This window comes from Sapajus apella, unplaced genomic scaffold, assembly GCF_009761245.1.
Source record: "Sapajus apella isolate SASKATOON/1434 unplaced genomic scaffold, GSC_monkey_1.0 scaffold75, whole genome shotgun sequence".
Taxonomy (NCBI): domain Eukaryota; kingdom Metazoa; phylum Chordata; class Mammalia; order Primates; family Cebidae; genus Sapajus; species Sapajus apella.
In genome coordinates, this window is record NW_022437015.1 from 2,834,709 (window position 1) to 2,848,062 (window position 13,354).

The 13,354-nt window shown below is 38.3% G+C and overlaps 1 protein-coding gene across 6 annotated transcripts in view; it reads right to left on the bottom strand.

The window, feature by feature from the left end:
- ZDHHC15 (zinc finger DHHC-type palmitoyltransferase 15) overlaps positions 1 to 11,076 on the bottom strand; it is a 140,104-nt gene extending 129,028 nt beyond the window's left edge. For 2 of the 6 annotated variants that reach the window (XM_032251322.1, XM_032251319.1), the window contains exon 1: positions 10,322 to 10,922. In XM_032251322.1, the coding sequence (XP_032107213.1) occupies positions 10,322 to 10,457 (136 nt within the window). In that variant the 5' untranslated portion in view covers positions 10,458 to 10,922. Of the gene's footprint in view, positions 1 to 10,321; positions 10,923 to 10,984 lie in introns of those variants that run through there. The other 4 variants (XM_032251320.1, XM_032251321.1, XM_032251323.1 and 1 more) reach the window with 3 other exon arrangements.
- Positions 11,077 to 13,354: the final 2,278 nt, after the last annotated feature.

Genomic DNA, 13,354 nt, shown 5'->3' on the forward strand with positions numbered 1-13,354 from the left:
TTGAAAAAATTACTCACAACAGGCATTCATTAACTTTTAAGGCAATCCTTCTCAAACCCGGATGATCTTAATACTTACTTAGGAAGCATAATAAAAATATAGATTCCAGGGCTCTCTTCACATAACAAAGCTTTAGGTAGAGGTGCAGAAATTTATATTTACAAACCTCAGCAGGTATTTCTGAGTTAGGTTTAAAAACCATTGGAATTATGTTAGGAGTTTGTTACAATAAGTTACTAGTCAGGTCTGATACATTTACCTGTTTGTCATATGAATGACACAAAACTATTTTAGATGTGGTAATACCATGATTCCTATAGGCTTGAATGGATACCTTTTACTTCTAGAGAAACTTGGTTTCTAGAAAATGTTTCTTCTGTTTTTTTCTGCCTGATCAGTTTTTATTTCTTCTCTCTTTGAAGAATTTCTACCTTTTGAGTAGAATTACATCATAGATATTTTTATGTTTTAACCTCAGAATGAATAATGTTGAACACCCAAACTGAGAGTACTTCAGACTTACATCCCTCCTCAAAAGCAACTAATGAGCTGGCAAAAACTGTCAGAAAAAATTTTGAAGAACTCTGGAATCTAGTAAAATTGTTACAACAACCAGAGAGGAAGACTTGGTGAAGAAAAGAACTGATACTTTGTAGTAAGAGGACACTGTGACATTTTAAATTGGCTGCCTGCCATCTTCCACATTCCAGATCAGCAGAGGCTGTGAGGACAGCTGCCTACACTCTAATATATACAATAATAAAGCCTACACTCTAATATATAGCCTATATCCAAACATACTAACATACACATAACAGGGCATCCAAAGTGAGGGGAAAGAGAGAACAAAACAGAAAGAGCATTTGAAAAAAATGATGGCTAAAAACTTTCACACATTCGGTAAAAAATAAGAATTTAACATCCAAGAAGTGCAATGAACTCCACATAGAATAAACTAAAGGATATTCACAATTAAGACACATTATAGTCATATTGTCAAAAGACAAAGGGAAAATCTTGAAAGCAGAAAAAGTGGTTTTTTACATACAAAAAATAATAAGACTAACAGCTTATTTCTCTTGAGAACCCACAGAGGTTAAAAGGCAGTGAAATGTCATAAATTGCTAAAAGAAAAATAAAAACATCTGTCCACCTACAACTAGAATTCTACATCCAGCAACACTATACTTCAAAGAATGAAAGAGAAAATAAGACATTCCCAGATAAACAAAACTGAGGGAGCTGATCACTAGTGGAACTTCCCTACAAGAAATGCCAAAGGGCATTCTCCAGAAAAACTGAAAGGGCACTCATTGTAACCAAGGCTATACAAAGAAACAAAAAACACTGGTAAAGGTAACTACATAGGTAACTACAAAAGCAAGCAATACTGTGTTTTAGTTTTTTTAAAACTTTTTTATTTACTATCTAATTTAAAACAAAAATTCATAAAGCCACAGTGATAAATCTGCATTAAGGCGTATACAACGTATAAAGATGTAATGTGCGACAATAACAGCATAAAGGGGGCAACAGAGTTGTAAAGGGCTAGAATTTGTATACTATTAAATTAAGTTGGTATTCAACAATAGATAAGCCAAGGGCCAAATCAGGAAAGCAATTCCATTCACAATTGCCACATAAAGAATAAAATACCTAAGAATGCAACTAAACAAGGAGATGAAAGATCTCTACAAAAAGAATTACAAAACACTGCTCAGAGAAATCAGAGATGACACAAATGGGAAAACATCCCATGCTCATGGACAGGAAGAATCAATATCATTAAAATGGCCATATTTCCCAAAGCAGTTTAGAAATTCAATGCTATTCCTATCAATCTACCAATTACATTCTTTATCAAACTGCAAAAAAACTATTTTAAAATCCATATGTAAGCAAAAATGAGCCCAAATAGCCAGGGCAATCCTAAGCAAAAAGGGCAAACCTGGACTCATCATGTTACCTGACTTCAAACTATACTACAGGGCTACAGTAACGAAAAAGGCATGGTGCTGGTACAAAAACAGACATATAAACCAAAGGAACAGAATAGAGAGGCCAGAAATAAGGCTGCACACCTATGACCATCTAACCTTTGACAAAGGAAACAAAAGAAAGCCATGGGGAAAGGACTCCCTAGTCAATAAATGATGCTGGCATAACTGACTAGCCATATGCAGAAGATTGAAGCTAGACCCCTTCATTATACCATATATAAAAGTCAACTCAAGATGGATTAAGGACTTAAATGTAAAACCCAAAACAATATAAACCGTGGGAGACAACGTAGGCTTATCATCCTGCAAATAGGAACAGGCAAAGAGTTCATGACAAAGATGGCAAAAGCAATCACAACAAAAGCAAAAATTGATGAATGGGATCTAATTACATTTAAGAGCTCCTGCACAGCAAAAGAAAATCTCAACAAACAACCTATAGAATGGAAGAAAACATTTGCAAACTATGCACTTGAAAAATGTCTAATATCCAGCAGCTATAAGGAACTTAAATTTACAAGAGAACATCAAACAACCACATTAAAATGTGGGCTAAGGACATGAACAGACGCTTTTCAAAAGGAGACATACATGTGGCGAACATGCATATGAATAAAAGCTCAACATCACTGATCATTATAGAAGTGCAAATCAAAACCATAATGAGATATCATCTCAGAATTGCTATTAAAAAGTTAAAAAAATAACCAATGCTTGTAAAGTTGTGGATAAAAGTGTACACTTGTACACTGCTGGTAGGAGTGTAAATCAATTCAACTATTGTAGAAGACAGTGTGGTGATTACACAAAGACATAAAAACAGAAATTCCATTTGACCCATCAATCCCATTACTGGGCATATACCCAAAGGAATATAAATCATTTTACCATAAAGACACATGCAGGCAAATGTTCACTGCAGTGCTATTCACAACAGTAAAGATATGGAATCAACCTACATGCCCATCAGTGGCTGATGCATTAAAGAAAATGTGGTACATATACACCATGGAATATTATGCAGCCATAGAAAAGAATGGTATCATGTCTTTTGTGGGAACATAGATGGAGCTGGAGGCCATTATCCCAGCAAACTAATGTAGGAACAGAAAACTAAATATCACATGTTCTCACTTATAAATGATGAGAACTCATGAACACAAAGAAAGGAACAACAGACACTGGGGTCTACTTGAAAGTGAAGGGTAAAAGGAGGGAGAGGATCAGAAAAAATAATTTTTGGGTACTAGACGTAATACCTGGAATAAAAAAATGCTCAAGAAATTAGTAATAGAAGAGAACTTCTTCAACTTGATAAAAGGCATTTATGGAAAATCCATAGCTAACAGTATAGCCTATGGTGAAAAACTGAAAATTTCCCCCCTAAGATCAGGAAGAAAACCAGGATTCCCATTTTACCACTTCCATTCAACATTCTACTGGTAGTTGAAGCTAATATATTTTGGCAACAAAAAGAATAAAAGGCATTCAAAATGGAAAGACTAAGTAAAATTATCTTTATTGGTAGATTACATAATCTTATATATAGATAATTCTAAAGACGCCATAAAAACTTAATGCTAATAAACAAATTCAGCAAGTTGCAAAATACAATGTCAACACATCAAATCAGTTTTATTTCTATCCACTAGCAATGAATAATCAGAAGATGAAATGAAGAAAATGATTTCATTTATAATAATATAAATATAATTAAAAATTTAAGAATAAATTTTAGAAAGGAGACTCAAGATGAATGCACCTAAAATGATAAAACAGTACTGAAAAGTAATTAAAGACTGAAATAAATGGAAAAGCATCTCATGTTCACGGATTGGAAGACTTGGAATTGTTAAGGTGGCAATTCTCTCCAAAGCAATATACAGATTCAGTGCAATTCCTATTAAAAAAAAAAAAAAAAAAAAAAAACTTCTATTTTTGCAGAAGTGGAAAAGCTGAACCAAAAATTCATACAAAATTGCAAGGGAGCCTAAATAGACAAAATGATTTTAATTTTTGAGACAGTCTCACTTGGTCACTCAGGCTGGAGTGTAGTAGCACAATTGCAGCTTACTGTAGCCTTGACTTCCTGGGCTCAAGCAATCTTCCCACCTCAGTCTCCTGAGGAGCTGGGATCCCAGGAATGTCCCACCATGCTCAGCTACATTTTTAATTTTTTGTAGAGATGGGGTGTCACTATGTTGCCCAGGCTGGTCTCAAATTCCTGGGCTCAACTAATCCTCCTGTCTTGGACTCCCAAAATTATGGGATTACAGGCTTGAGCCACCACACCCAGCCAACAAAATAATTTATAAAAAAATACAGCTGGAGAACTCACACTTCTTGATTTCAAAATCTATAACACAGGTACACTAAGCAACACAGTATGGTATTGGCAGAAGGATAGACAAATAAATAAATCAAGTAATGAAACAGAAATGAGAGTCTAGAATTAGATGCATGAATCTACAGTCAATTGATATTTTTACAATCATATCAAGACCATACAGCAGGGGAAAGAATAGTGTCTTCCACAAGCAATGCTAGGATAACTAGATATCCACATTCAACAAAAGAGAAGCTGGACTTCTATCTTACATCAGATACAAAAAATTAACTCAGAATGGCTAAAATACCAAAAGTGAGAGCTAAAACCATAAAAATATTATAAGAAAACACAGGGCACTCCCAGCACTTTGGAGGCCAAGGCAGGTGGATCACTTGAGGTCAGGAGTTCAAGACCAGCCTGTCCAACATGGTGACACCTGCGTCGCTACTAAAAATACAAAAATTAGTCAGGCATGCCGGCATGTTCCTGTAATCCTAGCTGCTGGGGAGGTTGAGGCAGGAGAATTGCTTGAACCCAGGAGGAAGAAGTTGTAGTTAGCCGAGACTGAGCCATTGCACTCCAGCTTGGGTGAAGAAGCAAGCCTCTGTGTAAAAACAAAGAAAAAACAAAACAAAACACAGTGCACATGCCTGTAGTCCCAGCCATTTGAGAGGCTAAGAGGATCACTTAAACCCAGGAGTTTGAGATCAGCCTGGGCAACACAGTGAGATTCCATCTCAAAAAAAAAAAAGCAAAACCCACAAAGGTAAATCTTTATGGTATTTGCATTTGGTAATAGATTCTTAAATATAACACCAAAAGCATAGGTAACAAAATAAAAAATAGATAAATTGAATTTTATTAGAATTAAAATATTTGTATATAAAATGATACTATCAGGTACAGGAGAAAATATTTACAAATAATTTATCTGATAAGGATCAAGTATTGAGAACATGTGAAGAAATATTAAAATTCAACAACAAAAAGACAAATAACCCAATTTAAAAATCCCAATTAAAAAATGCACAGTGGCTTGAATAGACATTTTCCAAAAGAAGATAAATGGATGGAAAACAAGTACATGAAAAGCTCCTCAATATTTTTAGTCATTAGGGAAATACAAATCAAATCCACAATGAGATACCTCTTGACACCCAGTAAGATGGCTATAATAAAAATAAAACTGAAAATAACAAGTCTTGGTGAGAATGTGGACAAACTGTAACATTTCTGTGCTGCTGATGGGAATGTAAAATGGTGCAGCCACTGTGGAAAATAGTTTGGAGGTTCCTCAGAAAGTTACACATAGAATTACCACATAGCCTAATAATCTCCATGCACCTCCCTGGTATATACTCAAAAGAATTGAAGATAGTGAAACAAATACTTGTACATTAATGTTTGTAACAGCACTATTCAGAAAAGACAAAAGGTGGAAATAGCCCAAAGTCCATCAATGGATGAATGAATAACAAAGTGGTATGTGTATGTATATGTATTTGTGTGTGTGTGTGTATATATATATATATACACACACACACACACATATATACACAATAGACTATTATTTAGCCATTAAAAGGGATTAAATTACTGTTACATAATACAATGTGGAAGGATTTCAAAAACATTGTGTTAACTGTAAGACACAAAAGGACACATATTTTATGATTCTATTTATGTGGAACATCCATAATAGGAAAATCCATAGAGATAGAATGCAGATTAATAGTTGGCTAGGACTTGGGAGAAGAGGGAACAGGGAGTGACTGCTTAATGCCTATGAGGTTTCTTTTTGGGATAACAAAAACATTTTGGAACTACATAGAGTTGATGGCTGCACAGCATTGTGAGTGCTAAATGGCGCTGAGGTGAATACTTAAAACGGTTAATTTTATGTTATATAAATTTCACCCCAATAAAATGAACACTGTTACTTTCTTTCCTCTCTAAAAATTGAAGCTTCTTATTTTTCTAGGTCAGGAAGAATCCTTTATATCTTTAGTAATAACAAGTTACTATCTAATGAGCTCTTACAATGTATTGTGAACTGTGATGCATGCTTTTTAGGCACCATGTTATTTAACCCTCACTGCAGTAATATTTGGCATGTGTTGAGTGCTAAGTAACCATTTGTCATGTGGATGAACAACTGTAGAAGCAAGGTACAAGTGAGACAATGAGGTCGAGAGAGTGAAGGTACTTGCCCCAGGTCTCCTGGCTAGTAAATGGCAGAAATCAAACTGTAAGAATTATAGGACAAAAATATCACTTTTTGTTTCAACTCTAATGTAATGTTATGGAGAAAGACATCAGGTTTTATAACTGGAAAGAAGGTCCTTAATGTTACTTTTTGAGTCCTATTGAAATGCAAATCTGTTAATTTGTTTGTATTGGAAAATGTATGGCCTTGGTATCAGGCTGCCTGGATTTCCAACTATCCACTATTACTAAATGTATGGCCTTAGGAAAATTTGATTTAACTTTTCTGAAATCTAGGCTTCTGATTTGTTAAGATTGTTAAATTGATGATGGCAGGATGGACTGGTGGAGCCAGAGTTGAAAGTCAAAGCTACCTTATTCACCTGACTTTTAAATAATGGAAACTGAGCCGAATGTTAAGAAAACACTGTGCAGGCCAGACAAAATACATCTGAAGGCTACATCTGGCTTGTAAGTTACAAGTTTTTATCTCTGTATTAGTTTTGAGGAAACTGTGGCAACATACTGCCTGGGTTTTAAGTCTAGCCATTTACTAGCTCTGTGACCTTAGGTAAGCTACTTATTCTGTCTGTTCCTCAGTTTACTTTTTTGTAAACTGGGCATAATGATAGTATATACATTAGAAAGTTGTTACAAAGATTAAGTGTCTGTGTGTCTGTCTGTATGTATGTGTAGTCACCTAGAAATAGTACCTGGCATGTAGCAGTGCAGTGCAAGTTAACTAAAATACGTTAACTAAAATAAAACAAATAGGTCCTAAGCTTCCTTTCAGCTGTTAATATTATATGATTAAAGAAGAACTTATAGAAAGCCAATTATTTGTGCTAACTCGGTCTTTACCTTGGTTTGCTCATCTGTTGTGCCTCAGTTTATACATCTGTACAATGGATATAGTAATGGTAATTGCCTCATATAGATATTGTGAAGATTAAATGAATTAATATATAGTTAATCTATCTAAAGAACTAAGAATATTTTCTGGCACAGAGTAAGGACTATATAAGTGTTAGGCATTATCATCATTTATTTTTTTAAATATATCTTGGTGAAGCTCATGTTAGTCAATACTGAAAAACTCCAAAATAAGTTGCTTACAATATGGCATTGATTCTAGGAGCAATATCCGTACCATAATAATGGTGCTGAACTTTTGACCCTTCAATCAATCATTCAAAAAGCCAAAGTCGTGATGTCTGAGTATAGGAAAGCTTCCCAGTCATTGCATAGTCTACTTAATGCATCCCAATACTGGATTGAGATACAAAAGAAAACTAGGCTAACTTGTATCTATGAAGGCAGCTAATGAAATTTATTTTTTGAGCTTGTGTCCTTTGTAGGGACACGGATGAACCTGGAAACCATCATTCTCAGCAAACTGACAGAAGGGCAGAAGATCAAACACCACATGTTCTCACTCATAGGCGGGTGTTGAACAATGAGAACACATGGACACAGGGAGGGGAGCACTACACACTGGGGTCAGTTGGGGGGAAATAGGGGAGGGACGGTGGGGGGTGGGAAGCTGGGGAGAGATAGCAAGGGGAGAAATGCCAGATGTAGGTGATGGGGAGGAAGGCAGCAAATCACACTGCCACGTGTGTACCTATGCAACAATCTTGCATGTTCTTCACATGTAACCCAAAACCTAAAATGCAATAAATAATAATAAATGGGGAAAAAAAGAAATTTATTTTTAAGAGCTCTTTCTGCATTTTCCATAATATCTCCAAGAAAGAGATAAGAAAAGTTCAAATTGTGATGCACAGAGCTAATTAGAATTAGAATACAGGTTATATAATTAGAATGTAGAAAGTTCCATATTGGAAAAGAGGATCATCTTCTGCTTCCCTAGTTTATCCCTGTCTACCTGGGGTAGACTATTGCTTTGTAAATACATAATAGAAGAAAGTTACAAATGGAGTCGTCCTGGAGTTGAAAAAAAGCGGCATCCTCACCATCATTTTTAAAGTGGGGAGTTTGGTATGAAAAAATAAAGAAGCCTCAGAAGGACGTGGGAGTGAGGGATGTTCAATGGGACAGAAGTCCTAATGTGACAGGAGTAAAAATATATTGCAGCCCCACACTAGATGAATAGGGAACACTGTAGACCACAAGTTCAAGGGTGCTGGCAGTGGAATTCTAGTGTCAAAGTGACAATAAGTATTAGTGGAATCTCTTTTGAGAGGACACAGGGATTCTTCAATGTAAGAAGACAGGAACAAGGGGAAATTTCATCGTGAGAAAAGCAGGGACTCTATTGTAACAAGACAGGATATAATATGAAAATGCCATTGTGAGCTGTTATGAGCAGTGCAAGGCCATTAATAATAAGAATGGTGAATGGAGGCAGGGAATTAAAGTGGAAAGTGGGAATAACATAAGGGAGAGACTTGGAGTTTGTGTCAGGAAATATTGTAGAATTCTGAGTTTGAATGCAGAAGCTATATTGTGAGAACCATTTTCAAGCACCATTAGTAAATAAGGAGGGGATAGAGTGCTCCTCAGTGTGACAGGACAGGGTAAAAGAGAAAATCATATAATTATAAACGAGGTAGTCTAATGAGAGAGAATGAGAAATGATATGCCCATTGGGAGGGGTAGAAAATATAAGAAACCCCAGTAAGAAAGAATGGGGTTTCCCCAGTGTGAGAAGACGAGACAAGTGCAATCCATTGAGAAATAAGAGGAAATAATAAGAAATCCCAAAGGAAGAGGATGGCAGAATGTGGGGCTAACAGTGAATGAACACTGTGGAAGGTGGGGAGTGAGTTTCCCAAAAAAAGATAACAAATATGAATAATGATTAGAAAAGTAGCGGCCCTTTGATGGGATAGGAGATAAATTATGGGAACCCTTGTGGGAGGATAAAAGAGGTGACTCTAGTAGAAGACATGGGACAAGGCACTATCCTCATGTGACAATAATAGCAGGGTCACCAGTATGAGGTGTCAGAAAATAATGTGGGGCTCCTAATAGGAAGAAGTTGAATGCTCCTCAAAGCAAGAAGGCAGGAGACTGGAGGGAACTCTAGTATAATATAATCAGGGCGTCTAGTGTGATGGGAGAGGATGTATTATAGAATCCCAGTCCCATTATAGAAAATGATTAAATGGTGAGAGCCCACAGGGAAAAAATCTGGAGGGCTCACCACTGTGTGAAAAGGGAAGATCTTAATGGGGTAGCATAGAGTGGACTGTGGGGTCATAAGTGGACGAAGATAAGATATCAGCCAGTGTGAGGGGATCACAGGAAAAGGATAGATTCCAGTGTGGGAAAAAGGAAAGCTAATAAGAGAGTAGAGGAAATATTTTGGGACTCTCAGTAGCAAACCTCCAGCAGGAAATCCTAGTAAGATTTTAGTAGGAGGGAAAATGGTGGGGCTGCTAGTTGGATGCATTGGTAAGATTCCTAGTGTCAGCAAACAGTTTAAAGACACAGGGTATGTTGTTTCCTCAACTAGGTATAGTCAGGGGCCCCCCAGAAGAAGAGCACAAGGTGCAAGAGGGGGCCCTCGTGGGAAGAGCCAGGGCATTATTGTGGGTAGGGCAAAGAAATAAGAAACCCTAGGTGGGAGACGATGGAGACAGGGTGGGACCTTGGTGGGAGGGCGCAGGAAATATCGTGGGAACCGAGAGGCTGGGGACAAGGAACTCTCTATGGAGCAAAAGGAAAACCGCAGAGAGAAGGCTTGAGAACAGTGTGAAGGTAGGGCAAACGATTATACTGGAGCATAATTTCCCCACCTTAGGTGCCCAGCCCCACTTACCCAGGCAGAGTTCAAAGACGTAGGCATAGTAGGACCAGAGCACGACGAGGACAATAACGAGCACTGGCACCCAGGACAGTACCCGGCGGCAGCACCGCAGCCCCCCAGACAGAGCCATCTTCCAGCCTCGCCGCATCTTTGGCTCGAAGATCGACCAAGCAGGCCTGTTGGCGCTGGGTCGGAACTGCTTGGGTGGCGGCTGGGAGGCGGGAAGGCGGGCTGTGCGGCACTCCACTGCCTAGCCTGGCGGGAGCCCTCTCGCCAAGCCGCTGCCACCTGTGGGGCTGCACTGCTGAGTGCGCCCTGCCTGGCACAATAGGCTTGAGTCAGGGCGTTGAGGAGCTAGCCATGTTGGAGCTGAAGGGTGATCCGTCAGGCAGTCGGGGCTAGCATGCTCAGAGGGAGTGCACTCCCTCCCCTTTCCGTCTCCTCCCCACCCCTTGCTTCAAGGCTGGATGCAGGGCTAGACCTCTGCAAAATCGTGAAGCAGAAGAAATTTGGGTCCGCCCATCTGCTCTTACTGCACTGCGTCCGCCCTCTTCTCTGTTTCTGTCTCTCTCTCTCCCCCTTCGTTCTCTTTCTCCCTGCTACCCCACCACACAGTTACGCGCGCGCACACACACACACACACACACGCAGACACACACACACACTTACACTTACACATACAGGCAGTGTTAAAGATGCGAGCCATGGCGTCTCATAGCATGAAGGCCATCCAGCCCCATCCTCCCACTGCTGCTGAAACAATATGCTTAACACGTAGTGCCGCAGTCACTGCTTGGGTAAGTCCTTTGACAGGGCACTCCCTCCTTCCCCCTTTCCTCCCCGCAGAATCAGCTTAGTATGTTTTTAGAATAAACAGACTGGTATTTAAAAAAAATGAGGGAGACAGTGATTCTGAGAGGGGTCAGGTAAAGCTACAAAAGTAGTGATATTTAAGCTGAGCTATATTGATAAATTCAAGAGGTCCAGGTAGATGAGAAGAGGAGAACCTTTTAGACAGAGGAAATAGCATTTACAAAGTCATAAAGTAATGAAAGTCCAAAAATGTTCTAGGAACAGCAAGTGTGGCTTGAAGAGAGTGTGTGTGAAGAGGAGAGGCTAAGAATGAGACTGGGAATATGAGGCCATGGTGTGAAGGCTCTTATATGTCCTAGCAGGGCATGGGGACATAATCCTGTAAAGCAGGATTATGAATAGCCATCAAAGGTTTGGGGGAAATGGAGTGACATCAGAGATATGTTTTTTTAAAATAACTGGCATGATTTTGGAGAGGAAGATGGCCTGGAAGTAGGAAGATCAATTAGGAGGTAATTTAATTCAACAAATGCTTTTGGAGTGGTTGCTTCCTGTTAGATCAACTTTGGTACAAAAAGAATGACAAAATAGTGGGCCTGACATCAAGAAGCTCATGTTCTAACTGGGGCCATAGTTGTTCATTGACCTAAGTACAATAATAGAAGTATAGCAGGCTCTTGGCATTTATGGATTTGGCACACATTGTTTTTTCCAAAGGTCTTTTACATTAAGAAATTTGTGATTTTGCTGAGATGCATGTGTGATTCACATTCTGTGTGACTACTGTGTGGGAGCAAGTATTTCTACAAGGTTGTTCTCTGTTCTTTATTTATGGTTATATATGCAGTAAATTACCTAAAGTGATAAGAGCTTTATTGTTTCTTTCCAGATTAAGCTATTTTTATGGTTGATGTTACTAAATTCATTATGCAATGAAATGCAGAGTTCATTTTAGTTACAATATTTAGTAGCTCAATTAATTATTTGAGCCCTAAGGTTCTGACATGTATACTTAAATTTTCCAATATTCATTAATGTGGGGCTCTTGAAACATGTATTTTGGGATTGTCAAGGGTATACTGTTTAAACCAAGTAGCTTTGAGGAGGCAATGATTAAGAGTGAAAGGGAAAGTCCAAGTTGGGTTTTGAATGATGACTAGGAGTTCACCAAGAAGATAAGAGATGAGAGTAGGATTTAAGGGAGGAGGGGATTCCAGGCAAAAGGAAATATGTAGTGGCAAACATATGCAAAACAGCACAACATACTTGAGGGACTGCAAGTAGCCTGGTTTTGCTGGAAGGTATTACAGTAGTCTAACCAAGAGATGGTAAGAGCCTAGGCCTAAGATAGGATATGAAGGGAGGGAGAGGAGGGGAAAGATGTAATTGTTTTGGGGGCAATCAACAGAATTTGTCAACCAGTTGGCAGGTGAGGAGTGAGATAAGTTAAAGTTAACAACCAGATATCTAACTTCAATGCCTGAATGAACAGTGTTGCCAATCAATATGATAGGGGCTACTGTGAGAAGAGCAGATTTGGTAGCGGAAGGTGACATAATTAGTTTGACATAATTAGTTTTACCTAAATCTTCCTCTTCTGAGGTTACCTGGACACGAATCCAATAATCTGGGGCAGGGGAGTTATGACAGGGATAGCTCATACCCAAAGACTCATGGAGGGCCAAGAACCAGAGAGACAAACCATGTTCAAGTGTGCACATCAAAGAATGGCAAACTATACTTATGGGCCAAATATGGCCCACTGACTTTTTTATGAATAAAGTTTTATTGGAACACATTCATATCAATTTATTTGCCCATAGTCTATGGCTGTTCTGGACAATGCTGGGTTGGAGCAGTTGTGACATAAGTCATATAGCATGCAAAGCCTACATTTATTTAAATTTATTTTTAAAGAGTTTATTTATTAGAGCAATGTTAGATTAACAGCAAAATTGAAAGGAAGGTTCAAAGATTTCCCATATACCCCCTATCTCCACATGCATAGCCATCCCCATTATCAACATCCCCCACCAGAGTGGTACATTTGTTACAATCTATGAATCAGCATCGATAGATAATTACCATCCAAAGTTCATATTTTCTATTAGCATTCACTGTTGATGTTGTACAGTCTGTGGGTTTGGACGAATATATAATGACTTGTATCCGCCATTACAGTATCATGTAGCATATTTTTGCTGCCCTAAAAATACTCTGTGTTCTGCCTGT